The sequence below is a fragment of the Ostrea edulis genome, chromosome 6, assembly GCF_947568905.1.
Source record: "Ostrea edulis chromosome 6, xbOstEdul1.1, whole genome shotgun sequence".
Classification (NCBI taxonomy): domain Eukaryota; kingdom Metazoa; phylum Mollusca; class Bivalvia; order Ostreida; family Ostreidae; genus Ostrea; species Ostrea edulis.
In genome coordinates, this window is record NC_079169.1 from 30579225 (window position 1) to 30606944 (window position 27720).

The 27720-nt window shown below is 36.4% G+C and overlaps 2 protein-coding genes across 5 annotated transcripts in view; one reads left to right on the forward strand and one right to left on the reverse strand.

Annotated features, from left to right (window-relative positions):
- Nucleotides 1-203: 203 nt before the first annotated feature.
- LOC125646818 (SH3 domain-binding protein 5-like) lies at nt 204-12744 on the reverse strand. 2 transcript variants are annotated; one of them, XM_048873362.2, is made up of 8 exons: nt 12644-12744; nt 11111-11173; nt 8275-8403; nt 6040-6201; nt 5495-5625; nt 4876-4941; nt 3996-4038; nt 204-3640 (listed from the first exon to the last, which is right to left on the reverse strand). In XM_048873362.2, exons 1-8 carry the CDS (start codon nt 12719-12721, stop codon nt 2654-2656), a joined length of 1659 nt encoding a protein of 552 aa, XP_048729319.2. In that variant the 5' UTR covers nt 12722-12744; the 3' UTR covers nt 204-2653. The 2 variants fall into 2 exon arrangements, with proteins under 2 accessions (XP_048729319.2, XP_048729320.2); XM_048873363.2 differs by lacking the exon at nt 4876-4941.
- Nucleotides 12745-21224: 8480 nt separating this feature from the next.
- LOC125683364 (thrombospondin type-1 domain-containing protein 7A-like) overlaps nt 21225-27720 on the forward strand; it is a 98891-nt gene continuing 92395 nt past the window's right edge. For 2 of the 3 annotated variants that reach the window (XM_048924443.2, XM_056142388.1), the window contains exons 1-2: nt 21225-21363; nt 21581-21682. The gene's annotated coding sequence lies outside the window, so the exon portion shown is untranslated. Of the gene's footprint in view, nt 21364-21398; nt 21683-27720 lie in introns of those variants that run through there. The other variant, XM_048924437.2, reaches the window with a different exon arrangement.

Sequence of the window (27720 nt, forward strand, 5' to 3'; positions counted from 1 at the left end):
TTTCTTTGTAGTCAATCTTTCTAACCTTTACAAATTAAAAACGATGGGAATGAATCGGCCTGTTTTGTCAGATATATTAAACGGATGCTACACAAACTCTCATGGCCTTATCATGTGTTGAACACCCCCCCCCCCCCCCTCCAAAAAAAAAAACACTACAGAAAATTCTAATAATACATTACACACAACGACAACAAGTGGAATATGATACATGTATTTAATTCTACCTCCCTAAATATTAACACACTTTATGCAGTAACATGATTGCAATTCTTGAGATGGTGAAGACTTCCAATTCACCAGTCTTGTTTTAAAAATGTTTTTTATTAAAGCATTCATTACCCAAGTGTTTGAGAACTTTATATCATAAAAGCAGAGCAAGAATTCCTTCACCATATTAGAATGAAAAGGGAATATCAAGTTGGGGGGAAAGACACGCAGTTGTATAATCTCAATACATTATATCAAATTTCTTTTCCTTTAAACATCTGTGGCTATGTCTTAACAATTTCCAAGATCTACAATATCAAAGAACTTGTATAGGAGCAATTGTCAAAGCTGATGAAATTGTACATAAGTGTATCAAATATTAATATACATTGTACCACAAGATGTTTGATACAACCGGAACATTACACACAGGAAATTCATTTTGATTATGCTTCAAACTATGAGGCACTGAGTACATAGTACTATAAACCATTGAACTAATCTCAACAAAAATGGAGAATAGATAAAATACACATACAATGTACTCGTATTTCAGATCAAACCCTATGTAACAGGTACATTTATATTGTTGAAATCATTATTTATGGCCCTTAAAAATCACATTATGCGGTGCTTAAGCACATCTACACATGTATGGAAAATTTTGCCAACATTTCCAGAGTTTGAATTCCAGGAGACTTTGTCAGCGACAGTCATACAAGACATTCAGCCAATCTAGAAAACAATCAGACTCGGATTTTGATTTCAAACAGAACATTTCCATTTCATTATGGTTTCTAAAGATAAAATTTGGTGGAATATCACATTCCCATTCATAAGTACAAACTGCTATATTTAAAAAAGTGAGAGTAATTCGAATGCATTATTCAATACTGTATGTTGGAAAATTAGTATTTAGAAGGAAGGGAAAATTATTTTTTTGTTGTATCAAATTAAAAACTTGGAAAACAGGTTACCCTACTGCCTATACATGCATTTCTGAAATGGCTAATTGAGAACCACATCATTAATATCTTGGGGGGCCTTAATCATTTCAAAACACAGCTAACACAATGTACATGTATATTACTGTTCAATGAAATTCACAGGATTTACGGTACATCTTGAAATTGCCATTTCTAGTGTAAAAATCAAAACATGTCAAAATTAATGTTACAAACACAATACTGATTGCTTGGTAGATAGTGGAAGTTGACTAGAGGGTTTTCCTTGAAAACTTTTGTAAAATAAATGCATTAAAAGTATGCAAAAACCCAAAACAGACCTGAAAATATTTTCTGATATATTTTCTTTAAAAATGTTGATAGAAGACGGAATTCTGTCTATGCAATGCCAGATAATAAACTATTGAAGTGAGAGTGTACTATCACATAAACACTATACACGTAGGAAGAGTACTGAGTAAGAACAGCAGAATTCACAAGCACCAACAGAAATACCCTGTCCTTGGAGGAACACAGATCAATTTCACTTCCAGACTAATTGACAGTTTTCTTCACAATAATATTTGACCTGCAAAAGATGCTTCCATTTAAATATAGGTGTACATGTGAGACTCAGGGGCTGTTCCAGTTAAACATACGTGATACCCAGTGAAAATAAAGTATGAAGGGTGGTACTTGAAGAAAGCTTAATTTCACACGAGGTGTGTTTACATGTGTGATGACTAAAGGTCAAACAAATCAACTGATGCAGAGAACATGATGTAGTAAATTCTGCATAGAATGGACTGTCTTTACATATTGTTTATTACATAACTACCAGTACAGCCATAAGCTAAATATCATTGTGATGGCAAGCATCACAAAAGGGCCTTGGTTTTTGGCATTATTTGCAAAGTTCAAGGTCCAAAAAACTCTTTCAAAAATAGGTCAGGAAAGCCCAAACTCAAATTTGATCTGTAACCCATTAATATGAGTTTTCAATTCAGGGATAGCCAAAAAATGTCCAGAAAACTACCAATGCATGCAGAAGCCAATTCCTATAGATGGGGTCTTAATAAGCAAAAATCATTTTGCATCCTTCAAAAAAATTCTATTACATCCTGTATTACACCTACGGATACTGATATTGGTGGATAAACTATAAAAGAAAAACTGCATGTGTGATAGGCTATCCATATTTTAAAGTGTCCTTTCCCTCTCCCATGTAGGTTTTACTGGAACAGCCCTTATTTGAGCACAATAAATCTAATAAAGCTTGCTTTCAGTGTGACTAAGCTAAACATGGGATATAAATGGAATGTTCCCAGTACACATTGTTGTATCAAAAGGGGATCACTGTACAGGACATTTTGGAGCAGTCCTTTTCTTGCAATTCAAAAATTATCATGGATGAAAGCTGTGTTTACAACTACATGTACAGAATGTATAAAATAGATGATGCACCAGTCCGACAAACATAAAAATCTAATAACAAACCACTAGGCATTTTTATCACTGTCCACAGGTTTCTGTAAAAAGTGTTCTAAGTGACTAAGGTTTGGGGGGAGACTTTTTCGACGCCAGTCCAGATGAGCTGATGGCGAGACATTTTCAGTGGAAACTTTATCATCAAACTCGAGAGTGAGTGCCAGGACCTGGTCATCGTCCAGCATTGGCCCTGTACTCGCGACACTCTCTGTGTCTGAGCTTTCCCCGTCCTCACCGCTGGGAACACTGAGCACACTCGATGGAGGTGACATGCTGCTCGAACTTTTGTCCTTCTTACTGTGTCGAGATTTGCCCTGAGATCTTGTTGATGAACGAGTAGGTTTTATAGGAGCACTATACAACCCTGCCAAGGGATCCATACCCGAGTCTATCTTGAGTATTAAACTCCCAGCCTGAAGTTTCTTTCTCAAACGAGTTGGAGAATCTGCCTTGTTTAGTTTTAAAGGGTCGGATGAGGCGAAACTCTGATCAGCGATTCCTGGATTTGGCATGGAGTGTCTCAATGACTGACTCCTATCTCGCTGGTCCTCTGTAAATACATTATCGTGATCCTTTATTGGGACACTACGAGTTCGGAGTGCTGCCTTGTGAGGCTCAGGAAGGGACTTGTATTCACTCTCTAAACTTGGCACAGGGAATTCCTCTTCCTCAGAATTGTCAATAGCTTTTAAGTAACTAGGGTTCCTAGCTTTATCAGTTGATGAGTGTATTACAGAAGGGGGCACAAAATCTTGCATCTCTGGCCCAGAATTTTGTCCTTCACCATTGGGGTGACTTGAGTCTCTGTAAGGAGGAGGAGATGGAGTTTCTGACCCTACCCCAGCTACCCTTTCCCCCAACTCATCATTTCTCCTCTTCTCCATTCTCTGTTGGTGGATTTCATCACTGATTGTCTCCAGATTTCTTAGAGCTTCTGAGTACATGGTTTTGGATGAGCTGACGTCTTCTTCCAGAATTCTAATCCCTCGCTTCTGTTCCTGCATGAAACAAGGAACAAAATACCAACACTGTTACATTTTTACATCCAATTCAATTTGTCATTTTCAGACTCCAACATATTCAAAAATGCATTAAGTTAATATAAACATGTACAACTCTGAATTTGCTCCCACTCATTTTTATTGTTTTACCTAGATCTGTTTTCATACATAAATGTTTATTATGGAGAGGTTATTTTCCTTCAATTTTCATTCCCGGTTTTTTGTTTGTAGTGTAATTAGATTACAGTGAAAGTAAAGCTGTATTCAGTATCAGTACTTAGAGAGAGAGATACCTGTGGTGATCATTATATGTAAAATAAGTGTCTTGTGATTTAGAACACTGAACACCTACCTCCATTGTTTGATTAAATTTGGCCTTCATTTCAAAATATGGCCTGAAAGAGAATAATATTAGCACATTAGAATTTAAAAAAAACTCTGAAAAGCTCATTTCTGACATGTAAAATATTTTCTGAATGATAATGCACATATTCTCCACACTGTCTGAGAGTACAGAGTGAATGACATCTCTACCAACACAAGAACTGGGACTGGACTTTACACATGTTGATATTTGCATGATTTTATTATTCTATTAACTGAATTCATTGCACAGCTGTGACTAATAAAATTGTACAAAATTGATAAATGGTGCTTTTAATTCAAATACATGTATGCACATGAATTCATGTAAGCCAAATCAGAAGATAAAAAGATTTTCTTCAAGTCCCTTGAAAAGTCAATATGACAGTCTATGACTGTTCTACAAATACTGATTGTACCCAATAAATAGTGTGAGAATGTATGTATCAATGATAAATTTTAAGTATTCATCTTGCAGTTATGATGTTAAGACTGAAGTGGAATGATGTTGAGGAGATACACATGAAGGTTGAATGTTTTGACTGTAACAAGTGAGCAGAAAAGGCATTTAATTTTTCAGGTTTCAATCAAGTAAGGATAGCCCACAATGCCTTCATTGCAAGGTTAAAAGCAGATTAAATGTAATGGTAAAAAGAATATGCAATTGAACCAAGGCTTCAGCATTCCATACCCACTGTCCTTCCATAGACATGCATTTATGATATGCAGAAAAATGAGAAATTAAATTATCCACCAAAGTAGAAAAATAAAAGAAAAAATCTGTTTAGGCTGATGAACAGGCTTGCGTGAGAAGACACTGAATGAAGCCATGGTTTACAGCTCATGCCTAGTATCAAACGACTACTTACAACATTGTTAAATGATATTGGTTTACAAGATCACTCATCTGTAGGAAACTTCGACGAGTGGAAAAACTACGAGCAGAAATAAGTAATGGCATGTTACAGAAGAGTAAAGCCTAATCTCCACAACAATATCATTCACAGTGTAACCTCCAAAGGTGTCATTAATGATTGACGAAACATAATAGACATACATGTACAGACATACCATGTCAAATAGCTTGTGATCAGCCCCAAACTTAGCTCTGGTCAATAGTGATAGAGAGAACTTAACAGCCACACATGCATGTCCATTACCTAAAGATCAGTCCCAAATTTAGCTCTGATCATTTGTCAGAGAATGAAAATGATCAGCCATACATGCATACCCACTGGCTTATGTCCTGTACCAAACTTAGCCTTACACTGCAGTCTAATGTAAGTGTGATCATATAAAAATGCACTGACAAATACACACGTGTTGTGAGAAAGAAGCATGGGAAAAAAACATTTATACCAAGGAAAGATAGAACTTAATAATCCATGTTATATTGTGCACAGGTACAAATAAATGAAATGACTTTTTAATGTAAAAAACTGGATCTTTCATGGGAATAACAGTCGTATGACGGATCATCCAATTTACTTTGATTTGGCGATGGCTCTCTTGAGGTCCCTCTGTAGGTGGTGTACAACCTCCTCACACTCCTGGAACTTCAGCATGGTATTTCTGTGATCCTGTTCACTTGCATTTCGCTCCTTCTCGGCCTCATTAACCTGCAGTCCAGACCATAATAACCATTGTATAATACAAAAGTAAAAACAAAATCTCATAGGTCAAGTTCCTCATCTTTCTCTCTCATCACAACAATAGTCTTATCCTTTAATAATATTGAAATGAAAGTATGCATTCTTCTCTGAATTATGAGAAAACAGAAATTTGTAATTTCTTTGCCAATTGATTAGATTGTACTTTAAATACCATTACATGCAAATGCATGTACTCTAGAACAATCTACCCAATACTGAGCAACTTCCAATTAACCTTCTAGTTTCGTACATGATCTCTGTACATGTATCATCTTTTTAAAAAAAATGTGAAAATATAAACAGAACAGTCTCTTAATTGTTGCAAAGCATTAAATATTTGTGATGGACTACAAGAAATGAAGTGTTTGTACTCTATGAGACCTTCATAGTGGCGTGATTTAGCATCTCCTGCCAGGCTGGGTCAGACGGCTCCTCTCGACACGTGTATCCCTGCTCGGCTAACTGCACCATCTCTTTGGCAGCTTCGTGCATACTGCATGCTCGTTCAAACCTCAAAGCAACCTTCTGAGTCTCAATGTGGGCCTAGCCAATAATAAAGGGATTTCATCAAAATGCATATATTTTTGTCAAAGAACACCAAACATTTACACACTGTGACAAGTACAAACAAGGTGTATTTATTACACACACGTCCTGTCAGATTGTGGTAAAGGTCTCCTGTGGGCTTTTTGAAAATTCATTTTAGTAACGAACACTAATCCCAGACACAATCTCCGACCAGCTTTTCATTTCACCATCCATGGTGCAAGTAATGTACATCTAACTCCTAACCTTTCTCCATTTGTTGCTGAGAAACCAAATACATTATGCAGTCAAACAATTACAGAGTTGTGGAAAACTGCCGGTCATGCCGGCAAAACCGATTAAAAATGCTTGCGACCGGTATAAACGCCATTGATGTCAGTCCAAATGACCGGCCTGGTTTTTTGTTTTGTTTCCTGCAAGCATCGGCGCAGTTTCCAGCGCAATTATCTTGTAAAACTAAAATGCGATTGCGTAATAGGCCTACTTTTTTCCTTAAACAAGATCGAGGCTGATGAAAGCGAAACAAGCATGGCCGCGTGGCCCATTAAATTTACAGCTGGAGCGAAACCAGGTAAAAAATGTAAACTAACAGATGAAGACAAGGTTAAATACGAAAGATCTCGACAAAGAGAATTCAAACACAATTGGACAGAGGGGCAGGAATGGTTAAAATTCGATGGTGTTAAAATGGCATGCAGTATTTGCATTGACAGACTGCCGGCTGCGTACCAAAGAACCGCTTACAAAATTTTATCGTCGCCTCATTAAAATACAGGTACTCTTCTATAAGAGATCATGAAAATTCTGTTCTTAACCGAGGAGCTGTGGAGATTCCACAAGCATAGAAATGAAGACTGAGTAAATGTAATTATGAAGTATATCGATGTTTAATAAAGGAAATAAATCTTGTGTACTTTTTGTTTTGTTTTTTTAATTTTGTGACTTTAGATTTCGGACTGGCTTAAATTATTTCGGACTGGCTTATGTTGCCTTCTTGTCAGTCTGAATGGCTGGCTATCTAAAAATGTTTTCCACAACTCTGAATTATAGTAAATATCCAAGGCCAGCGAAATTTTTTTCATTTAACCAAACATCATTATATACCATAAAATTTTCATTATTTTTTTCTAATGAGGGAATAAATATCTCTGTACAATAACCATGAATTCCTTATAAGAATGTTGGTCATAAGGTGTTTAATGTATTGCCAGTGTTCGAAATCGGTTTAAAACTTGGTATAGACCACTGGTCTATGCAAAAACAAGGTGACGTAGACCTCATCGAATTGGCATAGACCACAACATTGAAAAAAAATAACACAAATTTAAAACATTTTTATTTATTTCTAATGTACTTAGAAAGCATATTTTCTTTCCATTTCAATATCCTCCTTTCCTCATAATGTTTATCAGACATCAGCTGACCATGCAGGGTCTTTAATTGTGATAACTTTAAATCTAGAAAATCGGCATAGACAATTTGGTCTACCTCAATTACAATTGGCATAGACCAGTGTCATTTGACATAGACTCGGTCTATCGGTCTATGTTAATTTCGAACACTGTATTGCTAAAAATGTAAGCTTTTTGGTGGAAGAAGAAATCACAAAAAAATAAAGCATTAATATTTTGAGAAAAATCTGCTAAATATATCTGACTCCAAAATTACCCAATACCCGTTATCAATGTTTAGTAATGTAGACCATACCCTTTGACCCCATCTCTCACTTTTCACCTATGGTGCAAATAGGAACACCCAAATCCACATAATTCTCTAGTTATTGCTAAAAAAATCTATGTTTTAAATTTAAGTAACAGATTTTCTGCCCTTTGATCTCAAAGCAACCCAAAAGTCAAGCTTTTCATTAGATCTATCCATGTGCAAATATAAAACCTTTAACTCTTAGGGCTCAAGAGTTAAAGCCAAATTTAAAGATGTTGACAGACACACACTAGGACAGAAATCCCAAAATAATTATGCCCCCCCCCCCCCCCCCCCATCAACCTCGGGGCATAAAAATGAACAGAACTGTGATGTATGAATCACATTTATCTTTCACATTTAACATACCTCTTTGGCCTTCATCCTAGCATCATAGTATGGTCGAGCCTTTTCCACACAGGAACCTAGTTTTTTTGCCAAAGCATTGAGTTGGTGTGTGGAATCTGTGAGAGCTTGTCTGAAGCTTGCCCTAGAATCCTAAAAGACATTAATGCATGGATTTACTTTACTCCCTGAAAAACACTCTCAAATGAGATGGTTTCTATACATTACAATCAAACCAATTGAAAAAGTTTTGCAACTGGTCCCATAAGACAGGAGGCCTAAACTAATATGTACATCTATACATACATGTATAAATATTCTAAACAGCGTATATTAATACCTTTATCATAACTGAAAAGACATGTAAAAGGACAATCAATCTACAATGCACATGGATCATGCATTGTAACTGGGTTATTGTTTAAAAAGGTTGGTAATAAATTTTTACTTATTGCCTTTCAGACATGTCAATGAGTAATTCAGAGGTATCTATATGTACATCGCAGTAGATTAGAGTCTGATTCACCGTGTTATGAAACTGGGCAAACTCTTTCAAATTGTTGCCCTCCAATCTTTGACCATCCAGGCTTCAATATCAGTCAAGAAATAAATTTCACATTTGAAAATTCATGGGGGCATGAACTTCGATGCTTTATGCCAGCATACTTCATGAAGCTCATTAGTGCTTCATGTAAAGAATGTCATGGAGAAAATGCCTGCTGTCCAATCCAATTATGCCTTCACCATAATAATCAAATTAAAGTATGTCGATGTGATGCATTGTGAGTGGGTGAGAACTTATTTACAACTCTGTACATACTGAACTTGGCATTTCTTAAAATTATATAGCAATGAAGGTGCTACTTTAAGAGTTTTTTGAGGAATTGGTTAAAATGCTATAGGAGTGCATGACCTCATGTCCTGCAAAAATGCATTCATTTTACACATCTCAGCAAAATGTGTTTAAAGGTGCCATTTGCAAGCAAAACCTGCATGAATTGACCTGTAGTAAGATAAAAAAAAAAAAAAAGAGTGCAGGTTAATTTCTAATTTCCCAAAACCTTGTATTCCACATGTTATTTTCCCAGCAATTCTTGGATCTCTGCCTATCTAACTATTGTTAATAGTTTTACACAATTCATGATCTAGCATAATGAATTTAGTCTGATAGGTTAAATATTCCTATAACTACACAATGTCAAAACCTACCAAAGCCACTGTTTACTTCCCGACCATATGTGAAAATGGTGTGCGCAATGCATAATAATACAAATAAGGCCAACCGAAGATGAGATAAGTTAGTCAAGAATGAAAATTTTGACCTATTCCTTTCAACTAAGATGTTCTAAAACCCATTACAGTATAATTTGTCCAAACCGGCCTCTGAGTACTCCGGCGCTCTGTCAATTCCGGCCACAAAATATAGTCCCTAACATTTATTTTACAAATCCTTTATTAATAATTTCCTGTACTCCGGATACTGCGTATTCTGTATATCGGCCGGCTTACACAGTCCTAACTGCTATCAATTAACTTTAATTATCCTGTGTAAACCGGCCCCTCGATGATACACAACCCTAATTGTTGCGGTCAATTGTATTCGGTGTACACAAGTTCCCAACTGCTCGTAATTAGCTCTAATTATCGCATTTAAACCAGCCATCCCACGATGACCAACCTGTCGGTATTCGGTCGATCACATGCGGTGTACACAAAGGGTGTCTCATGGGAAGCCACAGGTAAGTAAAAGAGTGCAACTGGCGATGAGTCACGATCAGTTTAAAATAAAACCTGATTTTTAGGGGGTGCACTTTTCAATTATGATAGCACCACGCACGAGGTAATGGCACCCTCCCCCTAACGGCAGAGACGAGAACTGACATTAAAAGACAAAGTTCAATTAATCGATGAATTCGATACATTCTTGGAATGAAACAAAATCGGCAACAATCCTGTTATGTTTTCCAAAAGCAGGGTTTCCCCTCGTGGACTTCTCGGAGCTCTACGGTGAGTCAGACAGTGATGATATGCAGTTAGTTAGCACAACTCGCCATGTCCGTTCGATCACTCGGCATTGCATTAGTTTCCGTTTCACAAATTGAGACAGTTGAAAGCGATACATTTAAAATGAAAGCTGGGAAAGACAAATTTTAAACGAACACAACACAAACTTGACGAACGTACATAATGTAGCATTTGATAACTGCGATGATGTAGACGAAATCGACAATTTACCAACAGAAAATTGCGCGAATAATTCCCAGATTTTAAACTGTTTAATAAAAATTGAAACTTTTTCAAATGAGCACGACAATAAAACACTGACATTTATATTTTTACATTTTGAATTCTTTTGTGATATATTAAAACGTTAGCAATCATTATACACGTATGCATAGATAGTGAATACAAGGAAAGCAACTCTCATTCTTGTCAACATTCTGCACTCCGGACTCCGTGCAAACCGGCCAATTTCTTTGGAACCACACATAGCCAGTTTAGACAGATTATACTGTATATATATACTGCCATTATAGATCATGTTAGCTTGGAAACAACAAAAAATTAATTATTGGTACGGACATACCTTATGTTTTTTGAGGGCTTGATGTATGTTATCAAGTGTTTATATTTCATTTCAATGAGCTAACTTTTATACATGGTATTAGACAACTTATTCCCAAGATGTTGCATATTTTACATAACAACACATGCAGATACCAATAATTTTTAATATGCTTGTGAGCTGCTATTTCGGGAAATTTTCAATCAGAATTTGGGGAAAAACAGTCAATTTCAAATTGGGAATGGGTCCGTTTACCGGACCCGCATGCAAGGATATCAAGCCCTGTGTACTTACATCAAGTTCCAGCTCCAATTTATTTATTTCTTCTGATGCTTTGTTCAGCCTCTCTAATTCTCCCTATTGTAAAAGTAAAGAAAACCATATTAATGAATGAATTAAACTGTAACAATGGCCATTAAGGTAACCAGCAAAAGGCCGAATAACCCTGCAATTACTAATCTTAGATCATCATGATCATACGGATATTACAGGAACATAAAACAACACCGTGTCATTAAACAACAAAGACCAACAGAGCTGCCAATGCACCGGCAATTTAAAAGTTCAATATCTGGATGAGTAAAAGTAATGCAAACAAACTTTGTTATTTAAAATAAAGTTTTTGGACTTTGTCAAGATCTTCAGTGATCATGATGAGAGGTAAGAGAAGTCATGTCAGAAGACTCTTGTTTGTCAAGTCCAGTTGCGATCAAAATCATTATCATTTGTTATGAGTGCAACAAGGGAGAAAATGCAAGACCTGACCGGAATTCGAACCCCGGCCCCCTGAATATCCAGCCAGGTGCCCTACAAACTGATCTATCTGGCCATCAGCAATCAACACCAGCCGACCACTACATTCCTCCCTTCTTAAATTATGTCTTCACACTTGAAGACATCAACCCAAGATCTTTAATCCCTGGCAGGGATTTTCTCCTGACTATTCCAGGGGCTTGTCTACAGCACCTAACAAATGTAACAGGAAGGGAGAAAATGTAAAGGACCAGATCAGGACTCGAACCCGGGACCCCTGAATCTCTAGTCAGGTGTTATACCAACTGAGCTGTCTGGCCACTGATGATCGAACCCGGCTGACTGCTATGATTTATATGACAAAATGACTAAGTTTTTCACCAGGAGAACTCGTACCCAGATTTTTATGACAGAAATGACAAAGTTTTCTCTGATGGGGAACTTGTACCCAGATTTTTATAATACAATAAATTGACAAGTTTTTCTCTAGGAGAACTCGTACCCACATTTCTATTTGTTAAAATGACAAAGTTTTTCTCTAGGAGAACTGATCGTACCCAGATATTGATGGGTACAACTTCTCTTGGAGAAAATTTCTGGGTATGAGTTCTCCTGGGTACGAGTTCTGATACCGGTTCAAAAGTGATATCTGTTTAATACAAGTTCAGTATCTGAAATGAACAACCAAACCATTTTTTAATAAGAACAACTACATTAATATAATATACGCGAAAAAGTCGTTGAAAACCAATATGTTTGTGTACAATTAAACATAATAAAAAATTAGGACATTTTTGCATTAATAATATTCGTCCTAAAACAGCATCAGACAAAATAAATGAAAATTAAGATTTGTCTCCATTTCCTCTACAGAAAACTGTAGGCCAACAGAATTCATTTCAAACCATTGCAACGCACTCACTGACTAAAGACTTTAGTGAAAGATATAAACAGTGTATCGGACATGTCGGATAAACAGGATTATGATAGAAATGTCTGAGAGTGTAGGTATCTATCTCGCTGCGCTCTCCTAAGGTAGCACCTTCAACATATCAATTTATATTCAAACTTTACATGAATCCTTGGATCCAAAGATTCGTCCTCTAAATCATCAAGACAGGCAGGCGATAGCCGACCATCTCGGTCGGCCATCTTTATTTATTTCTCTGGTTACACTATTTAGCGATTGGTACAACACGTTTATAAAATCAATCTTTAAAAAATACATATTTTATGTAATGACGGTTTTGATGTACAGAGCTATAACAGTATTATGTGAAACGATTTTATGCTTATTTCAATTTTCATTTGTTGTTTTATTCCTTGCGTTGTTTATATTACAGGAACATTCTAAATTTTACGTTTATTGGCACCAGCATTTTTGAGAAAATCGCGGGAAAATGGAAAATGATTTTGGGGAAACTTTTTCCACTGGATTGAGGAACATGAGGAAGCTCATTTTATTTTATTATTATAATACGCCCTTAAAGACAGGACCTGTTATGGGATGGCGTCGTCCGTCTGTCCGGACCTTGTAGGCAAAATACAAAATGCTCTTGGGGCCCTTGGCTTATTTAGGGGCCTAGATATTTTGCTTCCTACTTTATAATTTTTCTGGGAGTTATGTCCTTTTTGAGCTTAGAATTTCGAGCCCGTCTGTCCTGTTCTTGTCAGTGTAACTCCTCTGCGAAACTTTGTAGTTATATAAGAACACACTCGTGACACTGTAGATGTTCATATTTATGATATTCCCAGAAAATTTTAATTCAATAATTTTTCTGGGAGTTATGCATGCCCCTGTTGAATTTAGAATTTCGAGCACGTCTGTCCTGTTCTTGTCAGCGCAACTCCTCTGAGACCGCTGAGAATTTTGCGAAACTTTGTAGAACTTTATATAAGGACGTCGACACACTGTTGATGTGCATATTCCCAGGAAATTCTGATTCAATGATTTTTCTTAGAGTTATGCCCCTTTTGAACTTACAATTTCTAACCATCTATCCTAAATCTCGAGCCCGTCTATCTTGTTCTTGTCAGCACAACTCCTCTGAGACTGCTCAACAGAATTTCATGAAACTTTGTAGTTTATAAGGACACACTGTAGATGTGCATATTCCTAGGAAATTCTGATTCAATAATTTTTCTGGGAGTTATACCCCTTTTGAACTTACAATTTCGAACCCGTCTGTCCTGTTCTTGTCAGCGCAACACCTCTGAGACCGCTCAACAGAATTTCGTGAAACTTTGTAGTTATTAAGGACATATACTGTGTAGATGTGCATATTCCCAGAAAATTCTGATTCAATACTTTTTCTGGGAGTTATGCCGGCCCCTATGGAACTTAGAATTTTGAGTCGGTCTGTCCTGTTCTTGCAGTAATGCATAACATATTACCATTCATTATGTGTTTGAGGCATTGTCAAGCAATGTTGGAGTGTGGGGTATGTGAGCTTGCTCACCTCTGCTTTCTTTCATTTTTGTCAGACTCGAGACTATATAATTATAACAACAGTCTGACTGTTATGGATGCCATATTCTCCCTCGTGCATGTAAAGATAATAAGTACAGATCAAGCCGGACATATTTGCTGAACCAGATTTTAGAATAACGTATCGAAACAAAGATCAATGCAATGAATCAAACATTGAATCACGCGTTTATATTGAACAGTATCGATATTTCGGTGAATCATTTTAGTCCTGCACTTACTCCTCTAGCTGCAATAATGTAGCTCTTTCTGATTTTTTTTTAAATTCTCAAAATACATTTTGTAAAAAAAAATCGAAGAGGGCTACATTATTCCAGCTAATACCCCTCAAGTGGAGGACACATTTTGTTCTTTAAGGTTACAAGGTCGTAGTAGGAAAACTTTGTAGACAGGATATACAGACCAAACTGTAAGGTCCAGGATCTTACAACTTGGTACATTTGATCACCGTGATGAGAGGAAGATGCTTATTGTTTCTCAAGGTCAAGGTCATATCATTTAGTAGGAAAACTTTGTAGGCAGGATACAGATCGAATCGTAAGCTCCAGGATTTTACAACTTGGTGCATTTGATGATCATGATATTCAGATAAGAGCAAGTGCCAATTGTTTGTCAAGGTCAAAGGTCAAGGTCATAGCATTCAGTTAATAAGAAAACCTTGTAGGCAGAATACATCAGACCAAATTATTACAACTTGGTACGCATACTCCTCATGCCAAATGGAGGATGCCTTTTGTTCTTCAAGGTGAAGGTCATAGTATTGAGTAGTAGGAAAACCTTGTAGGCTTTTACTTTGGGGTAAAAGTAGGTCAAATAGTTTTTCAGATTTGTTTTCGTTATAAATACAGGTATCGCCCTGAAGTTTTGTCATTCACAACCTCCCTGTCAGAGAAATACATATTAATCAGTTCACATTTCAACTTTATTGGTGCACTGTGACCTACTTTAGGGCAGGTCTAATAGTTTTCTGGACTTTTTCTCATCATGGATACAGATATTGCATTGAAGGTCTAACGAGCGAATGTAGTACTGTTAGCCTAGATTATTTTATATCAGTGATAAAAAGAGTCTACTGTAACATTGATTTATCATTTTTTGATTTATTTATTTTACATGTTATGAGGTATGAAATAGGCCTATCAAAATTAGCCTAATTTAGCTGCTTCTTTTCATAGTTTTGAAATTATTTTCTAAGTATGGTCAATTGCAGAGCAGACTTCATTTGAACATCATTGCACAAGGCTCTCTGTGGCAAAATATTCTGGATTGTGATTCCACTGGGGATGGGTGGGGGTGGGGTATAGATTTAGTTCCTTTACATATGGCACCATGATTCTGTTAACTCAATGGTGTGACCTCTGGCTGTGCAGACCACTATCCTATACCTCATCACTACTTTAGTTTAATTCCCGCTTGTCTTTCCTCTGATGAATAAGAATACTCTCGTTATCCATGCGTGGTGATCATTCTCTACCCAGAGTTCTGTGCACTCCTATGTGAAGCTTGCGTAATGCGCCCTCTGGTGAGAGAATGGCCTGGTGCTATCTGCTTGATGAGAGTTTCAATGGTGTACTCTCTTCCATGAACTTAAGGAGGGTTGTCATGATAAAGTTCTACATTTCATGGATTAGACTATGTAGGTTGAATTTAGAGTGGAAATCATTAGTCAAATTTTTAGTCATCTAGTTTTCTGTTTGCTCTTTATATCAGCCTTCTTCCACATTGTGAAGGTTTGTTGATTTTTGCAGTGGTGCTGTCGACAATGGTGTGGTGGTTGATTCCTGATAGTGGTTCACTTCTACATGTAAGTGATGGATGGTTCATCGGCTAGCAGTCGTGGAATGAAACAAGAACAGCAGCATTATGCAGCCAAAAGGAATGGATGACAATGCTCTGTGGAGGCCCTATGTGGAGGATAGGTAACAGTTAAACCCAAAATATACTCAATAAAAGCTGGGCAACATTGATTGTTGAATGTTTGTCAAAATATTTAAAAACTTGCTTAAGCCATAACATATGGGCCAGGACTGGACCATCATGTAATTTTAATTTAGAGTTTCAAATAAAAGTTCCTTAAGAAATTCATATTCAAGCAATAAGACTAGTTTGTCTGAGCTTCAAGCCTAATTATTATGTAGATTAAAATTTGATCAAAATTAAGACCATGGATCCAATAAGAGCTCCAAAGTGTCACAGATGGCTTCACCACACTTAATATCCAAGGTCATCATACATGCCAACTTTTGAAAATCTCCATGGGGGATTTTGCGCGCGACGATCTTTTTTCAACGCTCAAAATTCACGACATTTTACCATGAAAATAAATATTTGTCTTTTCAAATAAAATATCAATCTAATCATTATACATGTATCATACATCAAGTGTGTTTGACCATCAACTTTAACAAAACTTTATTTAAAAAAAAATTGAAAGATATAGATAAGTATTTTATTAAAATCATCTATTCAGCAAAAAATCCTCTCCAACAAGTCACATACATATCAAATAATACTTAAAGTTGCATCCTTTTACACCATATACACATTGGCTGGTCTATATATCAACATTTAGATTAAAGCACATGCATTTAGGTATGACTACAAAGGCGATCTTGCTTGTCTGTAAACAATTTCATGGGCTTGCAGAGTCTGGTGGAACAATCTGCATTGCAACCAGAAAAGGAGTGATCAGCCCTGCTATGAAGTTTGCGAACAAAACCTTTGCACCATGACATCTGAAATAATTACCAGGAAAACACACATCAAAATATACGTTTTTACTCGTAAAATACTAATATAAAAATAAAAATTCAGTACAGACTTGTGCAAATTACACATCACAAAGTCTATTGAATACTACACTATATAGACTATGTAATACATCGCTATAGACAGATAGATTCGGGTAGCCTATATTATCATAGTTGGAAAAACATATATTTTACGTACCTTTAATATTGCATATTTTGGATGCTGTCAGCGAGAGGCAAAAATCGGGAATGTCCGATTGTTTCGTGGTGACACTATTATCATTGCCATTCACGTTTGTGTAAAGGATATGTCAATTTGAAATCCGTCTTCCCGATTTATTACTATCAAAACATGCTTCGCACTGTCCAATAAGCACCCCGACACAGGCAGACCAAGTAAATTACATCACTCTGATACCATGCGACACAGGTAAACAGCAATGGCTGACTATTGTCCCGATTTCTGATTGGCCAGTTCAGAAATGACGCGGGATTTCAAATTCCGGTTAGAAATGGGGGTTTGTTGTCGTAAAATGGGAGATATTTTTAGAAAATCGGGATTTCGGGGTATTTTTGCAATCCCGATCGGGATATCGGGATTTGCCTTTTCAACTGCTTGAAATCGGGAAAATCCCGCACAAATCGGGAAAGTTGGCATGTATGGGTCATAGTTCTCCAAAGGACAACTTACAAATTAATGAATAGTTATAATATTTGCTCTTGAAAATCTCAAACACAGTCTGTTCTACATTCAATAATGATAATCTGATGCTCTTATGGTTAATGGTTTGTTCCAGTTTTTGACCCACTCAGACCTAGGTGGTAAAAGTTTGTCCAGCTATTCATTTAGTGGGTGTCCTTCCACACCCCTTGAATGTCCCACTCCAGTTCAGGGTTTGAAATGCTGTATATTTCAACTACGCGAAGTTGTTCGGGACCTGACAATAAACCACTTCTTATGAAATACACAAAAGACAATATTGTAATATGTAGCAGTCACCCAGCCAAGTGCTGATCACTCTCACCGATGCTTGCATGATCAAGAGGGAGACTGGAAGGCAGTTTAAGTTCCCTCTATACTGTCCACTACACTACACTTCCCCCTGCTCTCAGGAAAGCTTCATCCTGAAGTCTCTGTTGAGTGTTTGGCACCTGCTCACCAATATTAATGGCATCCACCGTTACCGACAACAATCGCCCGTCGTCCATGGACAAAACCACGTCCGTATTCTACCTGAAGCAGGCCTCCCACCAAATGCCAGAGTCACTACGCTGCCTCCAATTTGTAACGTGTAGCGGTCACCCAGCCAATTGCTGATCATGCTAGCTGTTGCCTAACTTGTGTGATCAAGAGAGACCCTTACCACATTACTAGAAAAGCTAGCTCACTATAGTGAGGCAGTACAAGTTCCCTTTATACTGTCCGCTACAATATACAAATGTATACACTTAATACTGTTTAAATACACACACAAAAAGATACAATGAATGGATGTTTCTTACTACATTGTACAAAATACTTCAGAACTTTGTGCATTACTTGTCTGAGAAAATACTTACAATTAGATCCAAACTGACAACTATGCAAAAAAACAACCTCTACAACATTATTTGATAAATATTTAAAAATTTTACAAGTAAGATATATGAATATGAATGGTAGCAACATTTCTGTGCATGAGAAATCCTGCAACTAGATGTTTTAGGACTTGATAACAGATTAATAGTTACAATCTACGTAAAGAGATACAGATTAAGGTACAATCTACGTAAAGAGATACAGATTAAGTTACAATCTATGTAAAGAGATTCAGATTAAGTTACAATCTACATAAAGAGATACAGACTAAGTTACAATCTACATAAAGAGATACAGATTAAGTTACAATCTACGTAATGTGATACAGATTAATAGTTACAATCTACGGAAATAGATTGATGTGACTTGGAGAGTTGATTGTAGGAAGAAGTATAGATGCGTCCTTCTCCTAGGACAGCCGTGCCCACTCTGTCTCACAGACTGGTGGATTTTTCAAGTTCCAGTGATGTGGGGTTTGAAAGTGCCATACAGACTGATGAAGTTTTCAAGGTCCAGTGATGGGGGGTTTGAAAGGTGCCACACTGATGAGGTTTTCAAGGTCCAGTGATGTGGGGTTTGAAAGGTGCCCCACAGACTGATGAGGTTTTCAAGGTCCCGTGATGTGGGGTTTGAAAGGTGCCACACAGACTGATGGATTTTTCAAGGTCCAGTGATGTGGGGTTTGAAAGGTGCCACACAGACTGATGAAGTTTTCCAAGGTCCAGTGATGTGAGGTTTAAAAGGATGTGCAGGTACCCATTGAAAAGTAAATGGGGAGTACAATGGACTGATTATATACAATTTTTTTTATTTTAAAGCAATACTGTGGAATCATTAAAATTTGTGGTGGCTCAGTTTTCATGGGTACCCCTCACCCACGAATTTACATCCTAAACGAATAAAGACAACTACATTGTAGTATACAAGAATCTTGCAAATATAAAAATCCACGAAAATACATCCCCACGAACCCGTAAAAATTCAGCAATCCACGAAAATTGGCCCCCACGAATTTAAATGATTCTACAGTATAAAGTTTATTCATTTTCCTGAAAGAGCAGGAACCTAAATACTTTAGTTATACCCGTAATATAAGTGCAAGGCAATGTTGACGAGCAATAAGGCCCATGGGCCTTTGTTAGTCTGGACAGGGCAGTGTTGACTCACGGCCCACAGCAGCAGAACCTGGTCGTCGCTCCTTTGTTAGTCTGGACAGGGCAGTGTTGACTCGTGGCCCACTGCAGCAGAACCTGGTCGCCGCTCCTTTGTTAGTCTGGACAGGGCAATGTTGACTCATGGCCCACAGCAGCAGAACCTGGTCGCCGCTCCTTTGTTAGTCTGGACAGGGCAGTGTTGACTCACGGCCCACAGCAGCAGAACCTGGTCGCCGCTCCTTGAGAGGGATGTCCTGGTAGCAGAACCTGGTCGCCGCTCCTTGAGAGGGATGTCCTGGTAGCAGAACCTGGTCGCCGCTCCTTGAGAGGGATGTCCTGGTAGCAGAACCTGGTCGCCGCTCCTTGAGAGGGATATCCTGGTAGCAGAACCTGGTCGCCGCTCCTTGAGAGGGATGTCCTGGTAGAACCTGGTCGCCGCTCCTTGAGAGGGATGTCCTGGTAGCAGAACCTGGTCGCCGCTCCTTGAGAGAGATTTCCTGGTAGAACCTGAAAGAGATTAACAGTAGGCTGATTCATTCCCTCCCAGAACTTTAAACCAGGTAAGAATTGGGTAATCCATTAATACAGATTATGTATTGTGATAATAGGTGAAATAAGATATTGCAGCTTTTCATTGTGACAGTAACAGAATGTGAACATTTTATCAGTGTGCCATGTCATTTTGTACATATTCCTGTACTTATATTTCAGACTGCTTTGAAGTTGAAACTTATTTAGTTGTCATATAAGGTGTTCAGCTGCAAGGCAGTTGGTTATCATCTTTGTGTTGTCTGCTCTTTGGTCACATATCACTGTTTCTTGTATGACAATCTTCTACAAAGCAAATTTTGACCCAGATTTTTCTTGAAAGATGCTTTTCTGTGTAGAAAAACAAAGGTAGACAGTCATCACAAGTATATTTCTGTCTGAGAGTCATGGAGGTTAAATGGAAAAAAGTACAAAAACGTAGTCTGCATAAAGACTGTGCAGACACTGCAGTAAAACCTCACTGCATTGTATGAATCCATTACAGGTGTGCTTTTTATGCTGTATGCACCAGTAGTTGAGAAATGATGCTCTTGAAGATGAATAAAACATGGATTGCTTTAATCCACAACTGAGCAAGCAGAGAACCCTCGGCATGGCATATAGAATCCACATCACATGGATGTAAGACAAAAGCATGTTAACGATCCCTATCATGTCCTATTCTAGGTCTCCATTATCGGTCCATTCATATCGATCAAACTTCACCCAATACATGCAAGTGAAGATGCATCCGTCAGTTCTACAGATTCTCTTGTCTATAATTGTCGTCAGTTTTAGCGGCCTATCGTTATGTTACTCAAGTCATTTGTCTGACACAACACAAATAATGGAGAGAGTTCTCCTATGCTGACTGTTAAAGCATACCAGACACTGTCCAATACTCCTAAAGAGTTATGTCTCTTTGTATGATATTTTGAAAACTACTCCACAGATGTTGGCAAAAACAGTCATCAAGGCACTTTCCCATTGAGTGACTTCATAGCATTAATATGCAACTGGAAGAATCACAAAAATAGAAGTAGTCGGGAAAAAACTTTTATTGAGTGTGAGTGACATATTGAAAGCTTGCAGTTACAGATAAAATATCCTCATTTGTCATTGGTTGATAACGTAGATTGCGTCTGTAATCGTCGCATTTTGAAAATATTTGCAATGCATAGTTATGTTTAATTCTCAGTAATCCAACTCCACTCACCCAGAATATAGAGATAAAGCCGGTGATATCAAATAAAGGGCTAAATATTATGGAACAAATCAGACATGTGACATTGATGGTAATATATGATAATCTTTTAATCTTCAGCCATGCTTGGAACATTTGGATGAATTAAAATCAACAATTTGTATTTATATCTGTTATGGGTGGTAGGAAATTTTATAAAAGGACCATGCATTGTATGATTTTCTGCTTCAACGGCTTTATTATGACCTTCGTTTAATCATATGTATTGGTAGAGTGCAGGGATTTAAATCTCCGTATAATTCTTGTAGATCTATAAGAGGACATTGTCGTTTTTACAGCCTAAGAATCACATTCTATCCGGGATGGACCAGTCGTCCATGTAAACTTGGGACTTTCTGGAGAATTCTTAGGTAAGTCATTCTGATATTCAATTAAAAGAAAAGTTTATCTTTAACAATATATTCCAAATCAATCACAAAATGTTGAGGAAGCAAGGATGGAACCACCCACTATGCAAAACCACCTGTTGAGCAGAAAGTGGCACTTTAAACTGATAAGTTTAATAGTTGATTATATGATGGTATCCTTTTGAAGTTTAATTTTACACAAGACTAGTTGATTTTTGTTCAGGTACTGAAAGTGATTTCATTAAGCCTTTTCAATATTTAATGCTGAAAGAACTAGAAGGTTATTTGGTCCAAAGTCGGTCTAATTTAAAGATAAACTTTTTGCATGAATTTGTTGTTATTAGATGTGTAAAACTATTAATTACAATTTTAGCAGTGAATGATGAATTGATGATATTTGACATTTTAAACATTTTCTATTTGAATGACTGCCTGAAATGTTAACCTTTTTGACAATTGTCAAGAAAAAAAAAAAAAAATCTAATTTTTTTTAAAATCACATTCCAAAAATGGAATTAATTCTGAGAAAATATGATGTTATTTTAATTTTAAAATTCAAATGTGGAACTTACTGAATTTTAGAGAAATGAAAGAATGTTCAGAGGCGGAAGTCAATGAAATGACTTTTATTGTCTAACCTAGCCCTTTAAGTAAATTCAAGGAATAAAAATCATATAGGCATGTTATTTAATATGTGTGTTTTATTTATCAGAGAAGAATGTAATAATTATAAGGTGTGGTTGATGATTTGAAAATTTAACATTTGAAAACTTAAGCTAAAGATTTTAAAGGGGTGTAATTATTTTTGAAATATTTAAAAGATGTGAATTTTAGGGGGTGATTTTGGACAGTGATCAATTTATGCCCAGAATCATCACCTGGTTAAACATTATCACCACTCATTGATTTCAAATGAACCAAAGATAAATTTCAACACTTCATAATATCATATAAAAAAATGATCAAAGCTTCGTATTCTACCAATAAATTAGAATTCAAATAGATAGAAATGAGATTAAAGATCAGGTTTGCTCAGTTGATCATGTGCTGCTCCGTTGTTAACTTTTTAACTTAATGAGAAAATTATACTTTTGAAGGATGTCTTCTTGTCACATTTCAAGCACATAACAAACACGGATCAGGGGAGTAAGAACCGTGGAATGTATTAATCTCTGTTAGTCACACGTTTTCTATTTGGCTTTCCCCCCAGGTGTATTGCTGTAACAAGTACTCATCTAGTGTTTCTGGGTACTTGAGAATGGCACATCTATTTATCTGTGGGTTTTGGGTTGGTTTTTTTCAATGGAAAGAAAAATTACGGAAATTTATTATGATGAGTTAAGTGGGTATATTTGAAAGCAAAATGACATTGTGATGTATTGATATGTAGATATGTTGTCTGAAAAACAAATTTTGGTATTGAATAAATGGTATATGTCATTGTATTTGAGCTGACAGATTCTTAGGTAAGGTAGTACACAGAATATTTGTGAGTTTTGAATTCAACAATTTAGAAGCATTTATATTTAACGTGCACTCCCTGAAATCTGACTCTCGGTAAGATTTTTTATCACTCTTCATGTTTATTTTATAAAAGATAAAAATGAAAAAATGAAACGCTCTGGGTTTGATCTAAAGTGACAGAAAATGATATTTTTCCAGGTAGGGTGAGATGTTTTCCTCCCTTTTTGACCAGTTTTCCTCTGATTTCTGAGGAATTCAGTCACACCCCTGTTATATAGTGTTATCCAGAATCGTACAGTGCAACCTAACATACATTGTGATGTTTTAACCACTCTTACACACAGTGTCAAGACTTACACCACGATCACATGATCTATGGATGACATAGTATGAACTAGATTTAACAGTGCACCTCCCTGCTTCAGACAGTGAATCACCCGCTCCGAACTTCACAGCTGTAACCCTTTTATGTTCTGACCAGGACAGTTGATGTATACATTGATTACTTGATGAAACCTGGCCCTTTCCTCCTACCTTGACCCATTATGAGCCAACCTGTGTCTATCAATACAGTGGCACCTCATTAATCAGGACACTTTTGTTCCGGACGGAATCATCTGGATTGTTTCTGTTGGAGCTTTGTTCAGGGTTTCAGTGCACAGGATGTATTGAATCCTATGTATAGAACAAAGCATAGAATATGTTGAATTAATCTTTAGTAAATCTTAAGGTTTCTTGCTTAGAAAACATAGGAAAATTTAAATAATTATGCATATGATGCCTAACATCAATTCATGCCTTTCTGTGCGCATTGTGTTTCAAAGTACATATGTATGTGCTGTAAAGCCCTTTCACTTTGTAAAATGCATGGACAAGTGATGTTTCATCAGTGGTAACACACATCTTATAGGAGGCTTGAATGTAGAGCAGATGCCAGTAACCACCTTCATACTGAGTTCAGAGCCAGTTCCAGGGTTTAGTGGTACAGGGTCTGGATACAGTCTGAAGGTTAAGGACTCCCTCTTGATAGATATTGGCTGAGCATGATAGACTCCTTTTTATGAAGAGCTTTTGATAGACCAGGTGTGTTTGAGGGGAGTAGTCTTTTAGAATCCCTTGGTGTATAGAGAAAGAAGTGTTAGAATTATTTGATGTGAGGAGAGCAGTCTATCAGAATCCCTTGATATGAGGGGCAGTGTCCTATCAGAATCTCTTAGTGTGAAGGGAGTAGTCTATCAGAATCCCTTGGTATAAGGGGAGTAGCCTATTAGAATCCCTTGATGTGAGGGGAGCAGTCTATCAGAATCCCTTGATGTGAGTGGAGCAGTCTATCAGAATTCCTTGATGTGATATGGGAGTAGCCTATCAGAATCCCTTAATGTGAAGGGAGCAGTCTATCAGAATCCCTTGATGTGAGTGGAGTAGCCTTTTAGAATCCCTTGATGTGATATGGGAGTAGCCTATCAGAATCCTGTGGTGTTACTCTTAAAAGGACTGATTCACGATTTTCCAAAAATTTTGTTTTTTACTTTTAATGATCAAAATCTACTGTCTAATATGTTTAAAAGATTTCACATAAAAATTAAGGTTATACATTATCACAGACGCTCATTTTAGGGAGTTTATAAAAAATATTATTTGTTTTGTAAACAAAGATTGTGGTGTTATTGTTTACGAAATTTTCAAAAGAAATGGATATTGATAAATGTTCATCATATCTTTCACATTTCAACCATTCTTTGGGTGAAATGTGTCATCTAAAAGTTAAAATTTGTGACTGCAGAATTACAAAATTATTGTTTCACTGGTTTGTTTGTATACATTAAAAGACCCGAGTCTTTGTTTACATTTCATAGATTTAAGGCTAAAATATTGCTTTTATTCTTGCATTCAGAAAGTCAAAATTCTGGCTGTCAACATTACGGTAAATGAGTTATATATTTTTAATGTTTATCATCTAAAAATGAAAAATATTTTTCTCAAAAATCATGAACCAGTCCTTTTAATGTGAAGAGAGAAACATACATGTTAGAATCCCTTAGCTAATGAATATGACTATTTAAAAAGTAGCTTGTCAAAATGCTTCAGATTAACCAAGCCACTATTGAGGTTGTAAGATTGAAACTTATATTTTTACGAAACATATCAAGGTCATTTTGTACAAGGTAATTTAGATGTTAGTTAATATTTTCTGGTTTTTGAGGTTTTCACTGGATGTGGTTTTATTACTGAGAATTTATTAGTAGGCTGGACCATGACTGTTTGAGTGCTCCATTCAGGTTATCAGAGATGTTAGCAGTGTTTTTTGCACACATTCTGTTTGTTTAGAGATGTAAGATAAGTCGTCGATTTCTTTGTATGTTTCCCCACTCATTGACTACATTACTTTTTACTGTGGAATGTAAGCTGCTTCTATTGTTCTTTGTGTGGGGTTGGATGTTCCATCTTTCCGCAAGTGTTCCACACCAATGAATTTTCTATCACGACATTAGACAATATGTTATAGTATAATTTTCTTCATGCAAATTTTCACTTTCTTGAATTCCATCATTAATTTGTTTGTGTTTACTTTCAATTTTTGTGTCAACGAGAAATGCTTGTACAGGTGTATTACAGTGTACATCCAAATTTTTCTGAAAAATCTTTCATTTGTGATGAAAAAGCTTGACAAAATTATTTTCAATCTACCATTATCATTCTTCATCCATGAAGGGTACTAGGTAGGGCTAGGACAATATCACAATAAAATAGCTTCTAAAGTGCTTCTATGATAAATTCTTTTTAATTTTGTTAGACTGAGATTTAAAAACAATAAATTGTATGTGCCTGACTTTTGTTCTGAGTGGATGAGAGCCATATATTATACAGATCACTTAGTGCTGTCTTTTCCATGGAAACATGCTCAACACCAGGTGACTATGTTAGGATTTTAACAAGCAACCATTCAAAGCCCATTTTAACTGACTGGACCACTGAAACCATGTGCTGAATCCTAACATTGAACAAAGATGTTCGCTCAGATACTTGTTACCTTTTACAAAAGACAGTCTTTAAGGTTTTTTTTCTCTTAATTAGTATTCAGATTGGTAATTGCTGTGACATAATAATCTGGAGTAAACCTAAATAAGACAAGAACATACCGACTACACCTTTATCTGTCAAAGTCTGAACAGCACATCATCTTTATCCATGGACAATTTTGACAAGCAAAAGAAATTTGCAACAAAGATTATGTGTGGTAATTTTTTGATGGAAAAATGAACTACTTGAGAGTAAAGAGGCAGTCACAGATAACACAAATGGGGCATTATTTTTGCCATGAAATTGCTGGATTACAATTTCAGGAAAATATACATCATTATTCATGCAATGCGTATATAAAAAAAGAGAAAATGAAATATGTGGTGATTGAAGCTAATCATATTTTTATAGGGTTTACAATCAGTTTTCAAAAGATAATTGGCCTGCATGTCAAACTGTATCTTTCTGCATGTCGACCAGATTCTTCAAAAACTAATATGCACTTAAAAACAAAGTACAATGAAAATTTGTTTCTTAATTTTTTTGTGTGGAAAATAATTAGATTTTTGAGTGGATGATCATGGACAGTTAATGAAAATCCCATAAACTTGAGAACTGAATGTTGAGAAGGCAGTTTGTGTTGGGGTAGAATTTTGCAATGCTTAACCACGTGCTATATAATTCTTTTAAGTTTTGAATTAGATGTCAATTGTTCCACAATAACTAATTCAATAAGTATCCTTTGATAAACAGACATTAACGATATAGAATTCCAAGTTGAAATTCTAGAATGCTAATGATTTGACATGCACCTCTGGACCAATGAGGAATATCAACTATTCATAGAAGGATGTGTTTCATTGTTTTTAGGCAATGATGAACTTGTGATAAACCCGAACTCTTTTGTACCAAATTTGTACTGTTGTATCTGTATTTGGCAGTCATCGCAGTGACCCTCATTGTACCAGGTATTGAATATTAGGTCTCCATATTTACACCTTCACAAAGCAGAGCAATTAATTATCCATGGGTACATGTAGGTGACATTGACAATATTAATTTACTGGCCAATGGACCAGGCCTCGTCCATGTTCACAAACATGTAGAGCTGCACCTTTAGACATAGTCTTTAGAAATGTTTTATAATGCTTCTTCTTAGGTCCAAAATAATCAATTGTGTTGTTCCAAGTACGTGTACATACAGAGAAATAGAGCTGGGTGGTCTTTTTTTTAATGGATGAAGTATTTATTTAATGATGAATTTAAAAAAAACCTGGAAAACATGCATGATTGCTATGATACTGAAATAGTGTGTAAATATCACTCAAAAATATAATGCTGTCCATACTTTTTGACATATTAAATATCACAGCATCATCAACTTTTGGGGGTATAACCAATAATTGAACCTGATCTCGAGCTTAAAAAATTAGTTAGGGGATCAAAAAATGGAGTAGGTTGGGAAACTGAAACGACACAATCATTTTTTAATGCCCTGATAGCATTTGATGTCATCTTAAATATTTACAAAAAGGTTTTGTTAAGGAAAATTAGAT